The sequence below is a fragment of the Tauraco erythrolophus genome, chromosome 8 (genome assembly GCF_009769465.1).
Source record: "Tauraco erythrolophus isolate bTauEry1 chromosome 8, bTauEry1.pri, whole genome shotgun sequence".
NCBI lineage: Eukaryota > Metazoa > Chordata > Aves > Musophagiformes > Musophagidae > Tauraco > Tauraco erythrolophus.
Window position 1 is genome coordinate 18,430,901 of NC_141472.1, and position 13,419 is coordinate 18,444,319.

At 37.2% G+C, this 13,419-nt stretch overlaps 1 protein-coding gene across 1 annotated transcript in view; it reads left to right on the forward strand.

Annotated features, from left to right (window-relative positions):
- CCDC141 (coiled-coil domain containing 141) overlaps positions 1-13,419 on the forward strand; it is a 106,094-nt gene that overhangs the window by 32,473 nt on the left and 60,202 nt on the right. Inside the window, exon 7 of the mRNA XM_086615889.1 lies at positions 7,379-7,498. Coding sequence (XP_086472015.1) covers positions 7,379-7,498 — 120 coding nt within the window. The remainder of the gene's footprint in view (positions 1-7,378; positions 7,499-13,419) is intronic.

Sequence of the window (13,419 nt, forward strand, 5' to 3'; positions counted from 1 at the left end):
TCATGGACAAATAGTGCATTCACGTGTAAATAGAAACACAGGAAAATTAAATTGTAGAGACTTTATGTAAAATTTCTGTGACATCTAACACATTATGCATATATTTCTGAGTGATGACAGAAATTAAACTCTCAAAGCCTCTCAGCACATCTGAAAACTAATATTCCAATCTCTGTACATGGACTTAACTCTTGATGTTTAATGGTGACACATATGTAAGAACAGCGTATTGAACTCCCATTGACAGAGAAAACAGAATACTGGAAATGAGCTCTGCTGTGTAAGATCTGAGTGGACTTTTGCTCCTTATGTTGCCTGTGTTTTGCTAGGCACAACTATGTAATGCAGAAGGTGGCATAATCTGTGGGTTGCTTTTTTACAAGAAAAGCTAAGCAGCTGTAAAGATCATAGAATCATAGAATGGTTAGGGTTAGAAGGGACCTCAAAGATCACTTAGTTCCAACCCCCCTGACATGGGAAGGGACACCCTCTACTACACCAGGTTGCCCAAAGCCTCATCCAACCTGGCCTTGAACACTTCCAGGGATGGGACATCGACAGCTTCTCTGGGCAACCTGTTCCAGTGCCTCACCACCCTCAGAGTGAAGAACTTCTTCCTTAGATCTAACCTAAATTTGCCCTCTTTCAGTTTAAAGCCATTTCCCCTTGTCCTATCATTACATGCCCTTGTAAAAAGTCCCTCTCCAGCTTTCCTGCAGGCCCCCTTTTAAGTACTGGAAGGCTGCCATAAGATCACCCCGGAGTCTTCTCTTCTCCAGGCTGAACAGCCCCAACTGTCTCAGCCTATCTTCATAGGAGAGGTGCTCCAGCCCTTGGATCATCTTTATGGTCCTCCTCTGGACCCACTCCAGCAACTCCATGTCCTTCTTGTGTTGAGGACTCCAGATCACAGTTCTGAAGAACTAAAAATGCAGCACCTTCCTTTGATCTCTAATTGGAATGTGATGATCTGATAATCATGATTGTAACATGTAACATCTTTCTTTTTCAGTGTTTTCAATATGTGAAAGCATATTTATTTTACATTTAGAGAAGAGCATCTGACCTTCCTTTATGGAAGTGTCAGTATCATATTTCCTCATAATCTCTTTCATTAATGAAAATCAGAGGCAGATTGGCCTATTTTGTGCATAATTAATTATCTGTGGAAGAAGATTTATGAAAGTAATTTTTCTTCATCAATCCAATCATGCACATGTGAGAATTAAAATTATTTGTGATACTTGATCACATCAAGGGCAGAGATAAGAGGTGAGTGAAACTCAGAGGACAGGTGCGTACACCCACATTTGCTATCTAGAAAGATATATGGGAAACAAACTGTCTTAGTATAAGCAACAGTTCCTTTTTTTTATTTCATTTTCATTAAAGGTAGCTTAATTGACATTAAAAAATCAAGTGGTGTAGCTCAGTGAATTAAAGGTTGTCATTGGATTTTTACCCCCAAAAACGCAGGGATAACTTCTCAACTTATAATTTTTGCGTAGTAAATTGATAGGTTTAATGATCTTGGACAACAGCTTGATGTCCAAGTGGAGATCAGTGACAAGTTGTGTTCCTCAAGGGTCAGTATTGGAGCCTTGGCTGTTTAATATCTTTGTCAGCAATATGGACAGTGGCATTGAGTGCACCCTCAGCACGTTTGCTGACAACACCGAGCTGTGTGGTGTGGTCAACACACTAGAGGGAAGGGATTCCATCCAGAGGAACCATGACAGGCGGGACTCTGCGAACCTCATGAAATTCAACAAGGCCAAGTGCAAGGTCCTGCAGATGGGTCATGGGCAATTCCAAGCATAAGTACAGGGTGGGTGGAAAATGGATTGGGAGCAGCCTTGAGGAGAAGGACTTGGGGTGTTGGTTGATGAGAAGCTCAACATGAGCCCACAATGTGCGCTTGCAACCCAGAAAGCCAACGGTATCTGGGCTGCAAGCGCGTGGCCAGCAGGTCGAGGGAGGTGATTCTGCTCCTCTGCTCTCGTGAGATCCCACCTGCAGTACTGCGTTCAGCTCTGGGGCCCCCAACATAAGAAGGATATGGACCTGTCGGAGCAGGTCCAGGGGAGGGCCATAAAGATGATCCAAGGGCTGGAGCACCTCTCCTATGAAGACAGACTTGAGAGAGTTGGGGTTTTTCAGCCTGGAGAAGAGAAGGCTTTGGGGAGACTTTCTAGCAGCCTTCCAGTACTTAAAGGGGGCCTACAAGAAAGCTGGAGAGGGACTTTTTACAAGGGCGTGTAGTGATAGGACAAGGGGCAATGACTTTAAACTGAAAGAGAGTAGATTTTTCACTTTGAGGGTGGTGAAACACTGGAACAGGTTGGCCAGAGAAGCTGTAGGTGCCCCATCCCTGGAAGCGTTCAAGTCCACGTTGGATGAGGCTTTGAGCAACTTGATGCAGTGGAAGGTGTCCCTGCCCATGGCAGGAGTGTTGGAACTAGATGATCTATAAGGTCCCTTCTGATCCAAACCATTGTATGATTCTATGATCTTACTTGCCTAGAATAATTTCTGTATGATAGCATATGGAAAGATTCTGTTGTTTCTTTGTTTGAAAGCAAATTTCTTTTATGAAAAATGGAGATTTTCATTTTAACATCTGATAACATGGATCTGCGAATCTAAATGTGTAAGTGCACATATATGAGGAGAAATCCACAGCAGTAGCTAATATGTAGAGAATTGTCTGAACATGAAGTACATCTGCTGGTGATGCGCTCTTTGCTGACTTTTTTCCAATAGCTTTACTCAGCTTAGTGCTGTAACTGCTACTGATAGCTAGAATGAAAATATTGAGTTTCTCTCAGACAGTTTGGAGGCAAATCTGAAGATTGTCATCTAATGCGTAAAACTATTTGAATCATAAAAATGTTATATGAAGTTCCTCTGTGAAGTTTTGACATCATGTTTGATTCCAGCACGTTCTGCAAAGGCCTTTTTCATAAATATAAAAAAAAGTATTTTACAATGAGTGCTAAGACATTTAGACCTAAATGGGTTTAAGTTATTCAAAACTCTGTAATTAGATTAATTTAAGATTACTTCTCTGCTAGCTACTTCTGATGGAAACATGATGCAAGTGAACTTAGCAGTGCTTTTGCCATAATTACGACCAATACTTCTCCTTTTGTGTATATCCAAATGTCTGGTATCCTGTCCTGTTTCTCCTGATATGATAACTTAGTTGTTCTTACTGTTCTTGCATATATGGCCCAACTTCGTAGAATTCCCAGAATTTGATCCTATGTAAAAAAAGCCCCACATTTTGAAACATTTTGAGTTTCTGAAATCCTGTCAAGCTCACTCCATTGCTGGTCAGGCAAAATCTTTCCTGAGAGTATATGTATTTTTGTTAAGGTCTGTGTGTAGCTATATGGATTACTTGGTTTTAATATTTCACAATTGCAAATGTTTGCTTCAAAATTGAAATGATTAGTCTTATTGGATAATATTCTAAATAACTTCTACATTTGGGAATATTGTGTAAACAAATTGTTTCCAAAAAAAAAGAAAAGAAAGGCTAAAAAAAAGAATACTGTGCTTTTGTCAACATAGGCATGAAACATCACAAATGAAATTGACTGTTCTGCTGTATTGGAACTTGAAATACTTTTGTTGACTGGTATACAACTTATTTAGTGGTATTTGTGGTTTTTATTTCCAGGGTCTTTTACAGTCCTTCCATACAAACATGGTATGGTAAGCCATAACATAGTAGCTACTCTGCAACAATGCAATGCTGTTACTTAGTTCTTTTCCCATAAAAGATAATTTTATTATTCCTCTTCTTTATAGGAATGTATTTGATCATAGTAAAATCACTGAAACACAGACTTTAAACCAAAGTGCTGCATTTTCCTTTATAAATATCTGTGGTCCCATTTTGCCCTAACTTGTTATTTATGAAATTAAACAAGGATGCTTCACTAGCAATATTGTGAAGATAAATGCATTGAGGATTAGGGTAGAGCTTTAGGTAGTATTAGTATGATGAGACTGAAACGTCCCCAAGATATGAACCAAGACAGATTTGTATTGTCATGATGATGCCTTCACATACTGATGATAAAAATATTATTTGAGATTTAAGATAGTATGTAAAGCATCAGCCACTGAAATAAGGTGATTATTGTGATGAAAAACCTATCTGGTGTTTAAACAAGTTGGCTTACTGTGAATGCATTGGAGAAATTATTTGAGAATAGCTCATCCTGCAGTCCAGAGTAAGTATGTCAAAATACGTAGTGCAGGCTGACGAAGTTCAAACTGCCTAGGGGAAGATCAGATTTGATTTATGGCGTTTAAGTATGTGTGTTTTAATACATACAGGAAGAAAGGGAGTGGGAATAATTCCTAGAAAGAAAAGTATGTTACCTCTTAATTTCTCTTCTCTGTTGTATTTGCTCCTTCTTTCTATAGTCTCACATTACTGTCAGATTGCTCAAGAGGTTTGATAGAGCCCAGGACAACGTATTTGTGTATGTGCTTCAAATTGGTGTGTGAAAGAATTCTCCTACAGATATCCCTGGCCACAAAATTGTCGTAGGTCCCGGTGCCCGGGTCTGGCAGCGAGGTCCGCAGGGGGTGGGCAGCCTCTGGCGAGAGGCTGGGGCTGCCCGTGCGGAGCTCGGCAATGGCTCCGCTGCAGGGCACGGCTGGGTCCAGCAGCACAGCTGGTGGTGCCTCTCTTAACACGTGTTAAAAGAAAGGGTAAAACACTGCAGTGACATAGTGAGGGGTGAGGGGAAAGAAGAAAGAGGGAGAAGCAGTGCTGTGAACGCTGAGATCAGTGAAGAAGGAGTGGGGAAAGTGCGCCTGGTGCTGGAGCAGGTATTCCCCTGCAGCGTGTGGAAGTTTCGGAAGAGACCACACCACAGCAGGCATTTGCCTGCAGCCTGTGGAGAGGACCACGTCAGAGCAGATCTTTACACTGCAGCTCACGGAGGAGTCCACACTGGAGCAGTTGGATATTTGCTGAAGGAACTGTGGCCACAGAGAGCCCATGCAGGAGCAGGGTTTCCTGATGGGAACTGCAGCCCCTGGAGGGCCTGTGCTGGACTAGGGGAAAAGCATGAGGAGAAAGAAATGACGGAGAGGAACTGTTATGGACTGACCATAACCCCCCCATTGCCTGTCCCCCTGTGCCACTTGGTGAAAGAGGGTAGGTAGAGGAGTTGGGAATGAAGGTGGGAAATTGAGCCTGAAGAAAGAGCTGGGTAGGAGGAAGGTGGTTTAGTTTTTGTCTTTGTTTCTCACCAAATCTATAATTGGTGATTTAATTTTCCACATATTGAGTATGTTTCGCCTGTGATAGTAACTGGTAAGTGATGTCCCTGTCTTTATCTCAACCCATGAGCTTTTTAATTTTATTTTCTCCCCCTGTTCTGTAAAGGAGGAAGAGTGAGAAAGTGACTGTGTGGGTGTCTGGCAGCTAGTCGAGGCCAACCCACCACAACAATCTAAGCTAAGCTGTGTTTGGCTCCCCTCACCCTGCCCAGTTATTTGTTGTAAAACTTGCTTCTCCTGAATTAACAGTGGGAAATGTAGGAAAGTAATTGAAGACTATATATAAGCATAGAAATCGTCTGAGCCATAATGAGTGCAAAACGAGCAGTTTAGCAACCTGAGAAAAATGTTGAAAAACCTTTAATTTCTGATATGGATTATTCATTGAAAACAGAGCAGATAATTATTGCAAATGAATGATAAAATGTAATTTTTGAAGCACAGAACTGATTTTCAGATTTCAACCAATCGAGAAAAAACACTGTCTTTTTCCAACAGATATATTAACCTTCTCTTTTTTACCATCCTCCACCAAAATCACTGAAAGTAAGGTTCTGTGGATTTGTTTCTTAAAAAGAAGTTAAATTTTCCCAGCTGTTGCTGGGAACAGCCGAGGTGGCACAACTGAAATTGCTCAGGGATATTAGCTGCAGTGGAAGCCAACTGATTAAACTCACTGTAATGGAAACTAATATTGCCAAGTGGTCAAGGACTGAACACTTTACCATAACAGGGTTAGAGAATGACTTTTTCCTCTTTCTAACATGACAGAAATACTAGTTTGTTTTGCTAAGCAGATACATGATACAGAGAACAGTCCTAATTTATAGAGAAATTTTTCTTTCCCTTACTTAGCACAGTTTTTATTGTCCATTCCATTCGTTTGTGTTTTGGTGGACCCATAGGAAATGTTCTGTGAAAATGGGCTTCCAGGAAAAATGTTTCAATCAGTAAGTACATACCTGGAGGATATGCTTAAGAAACAAAGGCTCAGTAGTAAAATGATTTGTTTACTTTCCTAGGTCTCTTGAACTCTTGAGACAATGCCCCTAATTTTTTATTTGTAACTGAAAATATTTCCAATACGTTTTAAAAATTCTTTCATTTTTAGAATTGTTTAAATTTATTAAAAATAGCTTCTACATGAGCAGGATAAAAAAAAAAAATCTATAGCGTGCTATTGAAATCTGTAGTACCCAGAGTACAAAGTAATTCTTAGTATGCCATGTATGATTTAAATGTAGTGGTGATTTTCCAGACTGCAAAGATTGGAGGAAGTCTCCTTGATACTAGTAACTCATTCTGACTACTGTTTTAAAATGCAAAGCTTCATTTAGGAATTCTTGCCATGTGTTGTTTACAAAGAAAGTGAGACGTACCTACTGTGAATCAAGCAGAAATAAATGCAAGTCATACTGTGCAATCTAGAAGATACATGTGTACTGCATGTGTTTGCTGCATATACTTGTTGAAGTAAGTCTAGTAAGATGCAATAATTCTTTTTAAGCTACTAAGATAATTTCACAATATTATCTCAATAGCTTAACTGGGTTTTCAAGCCAGGGATGAATTGGTTCTATTGGGTTATAATGCCCATTTAGTCCTTTTTTTTTTTTTTTTTTTTGTATTCTTGCAAAAGTACTTTGTTTTATAGTCTTTTACTGTACCTAAAGGGATATTTTTAAGTTAAGGTGATTCTAAGGAAAACATGCAGTACCTTTCTCATGTTATAAAGTATGCATTTATTCTGTGTGTGATTATAACTTGATTTTTCTTTTGCTGTGTTAATTTATAATTTGGTCATACTTGATGAATGCATCTTTGTCTATTTTGTTACATGTATTCCAATACATGTTTGTTTTGACCACTATCCTTTCTTGCTGCATTTATTAACATTTAAATAATACGTATGCAAACACTTGAATAAAAGCATGAACATTAGGAATGAAAAATGAAAGGAATGAAAATTAGGCCTTCTTTTGTAAATGAAACTATCTTGTATATATTTTAAAAAACAGACAGTTGCTTCTCAAATTTTTCACTGATTGAATTCTTTCTATTATTTATTTAGGTAACATCTTGGTACAACAAAAACATCAGAGATTATTTTCACAAGCAAAATTTAGGCTTATCTCTACTGGAAAACGAAGAGTTACTTCAAGAGCTTGAAGAAATGGAAGTCAAACTGAAAGTAAGAAATATGATAATTGATTGGTGAAGGAACTTTAAAATGAGTAGCAAAATGTGAACTCAGACATTTAATAAGCACATTAGGAGTAGATACTTGGTGTGTGTACATAAGATGTATATTTATGTATGTATAAATGAGGAATTTTTTCATGTTATTTCTTGTAATGCAGGCCTTCATGTTTCTCAGTGTTTTTCTCATTTGAAACTTTAAAAGCTAGTGATAAGGTGAAAGAAGAGTAACCTTTGATGTTGTTTAGTTGATTTTTCAATTTAGTGATCAAGTTCCAGACTAGTAGTTTACATATTAAATCATGTTGCAAAACATAAAGAAAAGCAATTAGAATATTACCAAAGTTTAATGTTCATAAAAGATAAAAAGCCAGCCACTTCTGCCATCATTCATTGTCACTGAACTGTGCGCATGGTTGGAACACGTATTTGCCCATTTATTTCTTGGGAATAAAAGTAATTGAAAATCCTGTTTTCATTGTGAATATCAGTTTTTGAGAGAATAAATCTATTACCATCACTTATAAAAGCAAGATGGGATTAAAGACAATGTTGATACAAAAGAAAAAAGGATATTTGTGTGATGTAAATTGCGTATGTTTAGAATTTTTTTGTAGATACCTCAATTGTGCTATCATCAGGTAAGTAACGTTGCTGGGTTAGGATCATTCCTTACTGTGTCATTGTCAAGCAATTGTGTTTGGATAACCCAGATGACCAAGCAAGCCCTCTTCATCCAAAACCCATTTCAACAGAAACAAAAGTATTTTTAAAGGCTATTATGTTGATAACAAATAACAGGTTTATGACTATTCACATTTATGTTTCCTTGTAATCTTTGTAGTTAAGTGTCACATGTTCATCTGTTCAATAGTTTACAGTTAACTGCTTCAGGATTGTCATGTAAGCAGAATACAATAATCTTTCTAATGCTCTCTAAGCAGCATGTAAGAAAACATATTTTCTTTGTCTAAGGAAGATGAGTATGAAAAGCTAAATTCTGCTGCAAAGCATGAGTAGACCTTTGGCACAATAAAAGCAGAAGATAAATAGTAAAGGACTAAGCCGTGGGTGTTTCCAGGGAAATAGGGACCCTCTTCTCCCTTTGAGAAAGGTGCCAGCAAGCTTGGTGCCATGTAGACCATCCCGTTATTGAAAACTCCAAAATTGTGATGGTGGCACCAGCCACAGAGCCATGTGTTAATAGACTGGGCGTGTCTTTCTTCTAATGTCACTGCCCACAACTGGAAGGAGAGCGGGAAAAACCTGTGCTCCAGATTCCCTTTACTGACCATCCCAGGGCTCTGAAGTCTCTTTTGATAGCCTTTGGACTATGTGTTGCAGCTTCATCACCACCCACATGGAAAAGTAGTAATGGGTAATAGTCCAAGGGCTGTACCAGGCTAGGAATTTTCCTCCAATGTCTTTAACCTGGTCCTTAGGGAAGCAGCAGAATTCCTTAAGAGGAGGGAGGATATGCATTGGAATATGCATTTTCATTTTGTATAATAATCAATCCTTTTCAAGATTGAGCATCTAGAAACTGACTTACAACGACAATACATTATTACAGTTTTACCTAACAATTCTTCTCGCATATGTTATGTAATAGATCATTTTCTATTACAATATCATCTTACTGAATTGCACTTTTTTTTTTCTTAAGGTCATTTAAAAGTGTTCAGCATTAAAAATTTTTGTTACACGTCCATATGAATTATGATTTAGAACATCTTACCTTTAGTCTTCTGTTGTTCTTACTAGCAGTATATTCTAGCAGAAGGAAATGAAATTCTTGAAGTGGATGAGACTGAACATGTTGGTTCTGCTTATGAAGTGCAAAAACAGTGGTCAGGTTGAGCTGTGTACTGCAAATGTATTTCAGAAAGCTGAGTTATGGGGCTTTGTGCGTTAGTTTTTATAGCACTGAACTGCGAATGTTGAGACCAGAATAAAGGAGGAGCCCAGCATCTTGATTTTAAAATTCAGACAAAGTGTACCAATCAAGTATATATTCCAGTAAATATTTGTGAGATAGCGGAGATTGCTAGTAGATGTCATCACTGCACAAAGTAGTGTTTTACCTGTACGGTTTGAATACACTGAAATACAAAAAAACCTAGAAATGAACTTGGCATCTTTGCTCACAGACTAAGCAAAACCAGGCTTAAAAGATACATCATGTCTGAAAATGAAGTTCTCTAAACCTTCAACTCACAGACCTTCGGCATCTGGTTACTGATCTGGAGTATTATGACCTCGTATGTATTTATGTGTTGTGGAACTGCAGTGCTATTGTGTGAAGTATTCACTCTGAGAAGCTGTTGACTAATTCCATGCAGAAGTTCAGGGATGGCCAGTGAAGATCTAGGCACAATATTAAAAAATAATTGTGCTAGTCTTGGAAACAGAAATATTATTTCCTCTATATTCCCATACATGGGTGCACAAAATTCTCCTAAGACACTTTTCCTTTAAAATTTTCATTTCAGTTGGTCTAAGACATGATACTGTTGTCCAGGGTCACTACTTTCTAGGATGCAGTCTTCATCCCAGTAATGACACAAATTCCTGACATCTGAAATTACAGTTAGGTATTTTGTTCAAATGAGTCTACTTTAAAAAAATGTTATACTCAGTCTCTACAACTGACCTTTTCTAATGATTACGTAGCATTTTTTTGTGCAACTTTTTGTGCAACTAGAAACTTTATTAAGCAATGATTTTATGTTTTCTTCCAAATCACCTGTGAAGTTATTAAATATCATGTGGCAAGAACATGTTTAGGAACAGAATGATTTAAAAAATACAATAAATACAATAGTAGCAATTTATCTAGCTTTCTGTAAAGCAAACATCTATAATTCCCCGAAGATGTTTTCAGGCTGCATTCAGACCAAAATAATGTTGTGACATACAAATCTCTGCTGCATCTGTGTGACTTAATGTGCTTTGCAGACAACAATAGTACCGCTGTAAAATGATACTGAGTATCTTTTAACACAATCTGCTATAAAAACATGCAACACGTTCTGCTTTTTGGAGCTCTAGATTGACATGGATTTTATACATGTGCATGTGGTCACCACACATTTAGGTATTTGCTGGGTGCTTTTGCGGTACAGAGTCATCAGAATTTTTTTTGTTGGACTTTTTTTTTTCATATGAGATTTTTCTGAAAAGACTTGCTTTCTCCCTGAAAACAAAAGTCATTATATAACTTGTAACATGTGACAAAACTGTAAAACACTCATAAAAATATTGCCAGGTTCACATGGAAAATTGGAGGGGAAAAAAACCCATCACAAAATTCCCACTAGACATAGCTATGGTACATTTCCATGTTATTTGGAAAATTTTAGAGTAGAAATTAAGTCCATCTTTTCAAACAGAAAGACAGCTAATTGCATTAGTGCTTCAAAATTCCTTCACCTCTGTTTTATTAGAGAAATTTTTTAATGTGTCTGATTCTTCAAAGTTTTATCAAGATAGAAGCACACGCCACTTTTTACTGTGTATATATTGGAAGCAGTTTCTTTAGCAATAGGGAAAATAAAATATATATTTTTTTCTAGTAACACTAAATCTATAGTCGGAATTACCTTCCCTTCAGGAATCCCTTTAGTGTCCAACTTATGTTCTAATAAAAAGAAGTGAATATTCTACATTAATTTCAGAGTGAAATACGCTTTCCAGAAGTCTTCAGAAATTTTATCTGTTCATACAGTTAATGATTTTATCAGTTTATGTGAGAAAATATGGAAATGGTTATGAAAAACATTTCATTTCAGTTTATGTTCAGGAAGAATCTTACGTGTACCTTACACGATACTTGGCTAATTAATTAATTACATACTTTTTCTGTAGATTGGTCATTGCTTGGAGCATAGCTGATGTCTGCTGTCATTTGTTTAGTTCCCTCGTGACTTAAATTGTTCAGAGACTAGCCTAAGGAAGATTTACAGGATTAACACCTTATTTATGTGACTGGGCTGAGAGAAGAAATGAGAATTGTTTATTACGTTCTCAAGTTGATACGTTATCTTGAACCTCACCTTGCTGGGAGGTGGAAACACTGGAGATTTTATTGTTATCTTGTACAATAATCAAGACCAAAGATAAAACCAAGGATTCATAATTGGAAAAAAAGTCCTCAGCCCTCCCAGACATTAAATGGATACGCATACACACACTCCCCATCAAGATTTCAGAGTAGAGGAGAGGCAGATTTAGGAAATCATGTTTAAATGGGGATACCTCCTGGCACTGATTAACTGCTTGCTCTTACATTTCTGTGTGTATTGGAGGAGCTTGGCAAGGTAAAAAAGAACTGCTAGCACCACTTTGTGGCCGAATAACTATAGAGATGAAGAAAAGCAATATTTGAGATTGTTTGCGTTTTGTTTAATTTTTGCCATTTTTCGTGACTGAACAATGCTGGAATCAGTCCTCCTTTAATAAGGATTAGTAGCAAGATAGAGAGTATGTCTCTGTCCTGTAGGTCTGCATGCTTATTGCGTCTGGCCTAGCCATGCTAGGTAATAACAGGCTCTACTGAGGTTCCGGGATGGTTCTTAATGACCAAAATATATATCATTATCAATTAATAGTGTTAATTGCTATATTTGTTGACATTAATATAAGGATCAAGAATATTGTATTTACCTGCTTTTTTTCCCCAGATGTCACAGCTAATGCTTCGATACCTGGAAAAGTTATTTCACAGTTAAATGTCTGTCTGGAGCTCTCTTCTTTCTCTGGCCTTCCTGGATGGCCATGCTCCTTCACCATTCTCTGCATGGATGAAAACTCAGGCTATCCAGCTGTTGCCAGTTTTTCTGAGACTGGCATTCTATTGAGGAGTTTGACAAGTATTGCATTTCATCTGCTTAGTAGATGTTTTAATGCACTCCTGTATTTTGATAGATAGAAGAAAGCATGTGAAGAAAAACAATTTTTCTTTATAGGCAATTTTGTTTTTACCTAAACATTCATCTTTCACATGCAGCGGATGCAAATCTACATTAATCTGTCAGGTTCTAATTATCGTCTGATTTTCCTGTAGTGCCATCTCAGTGCCTTGGGAGAGTGCTCCTTTTCTATTTATTGCTTTTGTGTTAATGGTTTGGATTTTTTTGTTTGTTTGTCTTTTGGTTTTTAGTAGGTCCCTCTCTGTCCTGGCATTATCTTTTAACATCTCTCATCAATTTTCTGGGACGTGACTGACTTTGAATTACTTTTTCCTCATTCCATCTGTTGATTCTAACAACTCCCTGTTAAATATGCTAATATAGTCATCCATTGAAATTCCCAACAGAATGGATCATATGGTAATTGTCATAGCAGGTCACAATCTTTGCAATTGTATTGTTGCACACAGTTTTATTCGTAATTTGAGGGAATGAATGATATGATTATAATGGTAGTTAGTTATACTGCAATGTAGCCATTGAAAGTAAAAGCTTTTTAGATATTCAGAGAGGCTAAATAATCAATGTACCAATTTATCCAATGAATCAATTACAGGTAGAATTTGGGCTCAGAAAAAGTTCAGTTGTGAACATTTTTGCAGTATGAGAGGAGGGGCTAATTTATCATATATCCTGAAAAGTACATATTTTTATACTTAATTGTCTTTTAAATAATACTTTATCTACTATATGGATCATGATTTGAAGACAAACAGATGTGTTTTGAGGTTTTCTCAACTTAACCCTAGAACATTCCAGTGAAGACAGTTTTACACAACTTCTCAGATTTTAATACAAAGTTAGAATTTTTAAGTAAGAAATGTTTCTGGTATAGAACAAAAAAAGCCCATTTGTCCCACAATAGTTGTTTAATAACAAGATGAAGTTGTATGTATTTCTATTTTTTTTTTCAGCCTTGTGCTGGATATTTTTGAAGGTAGAA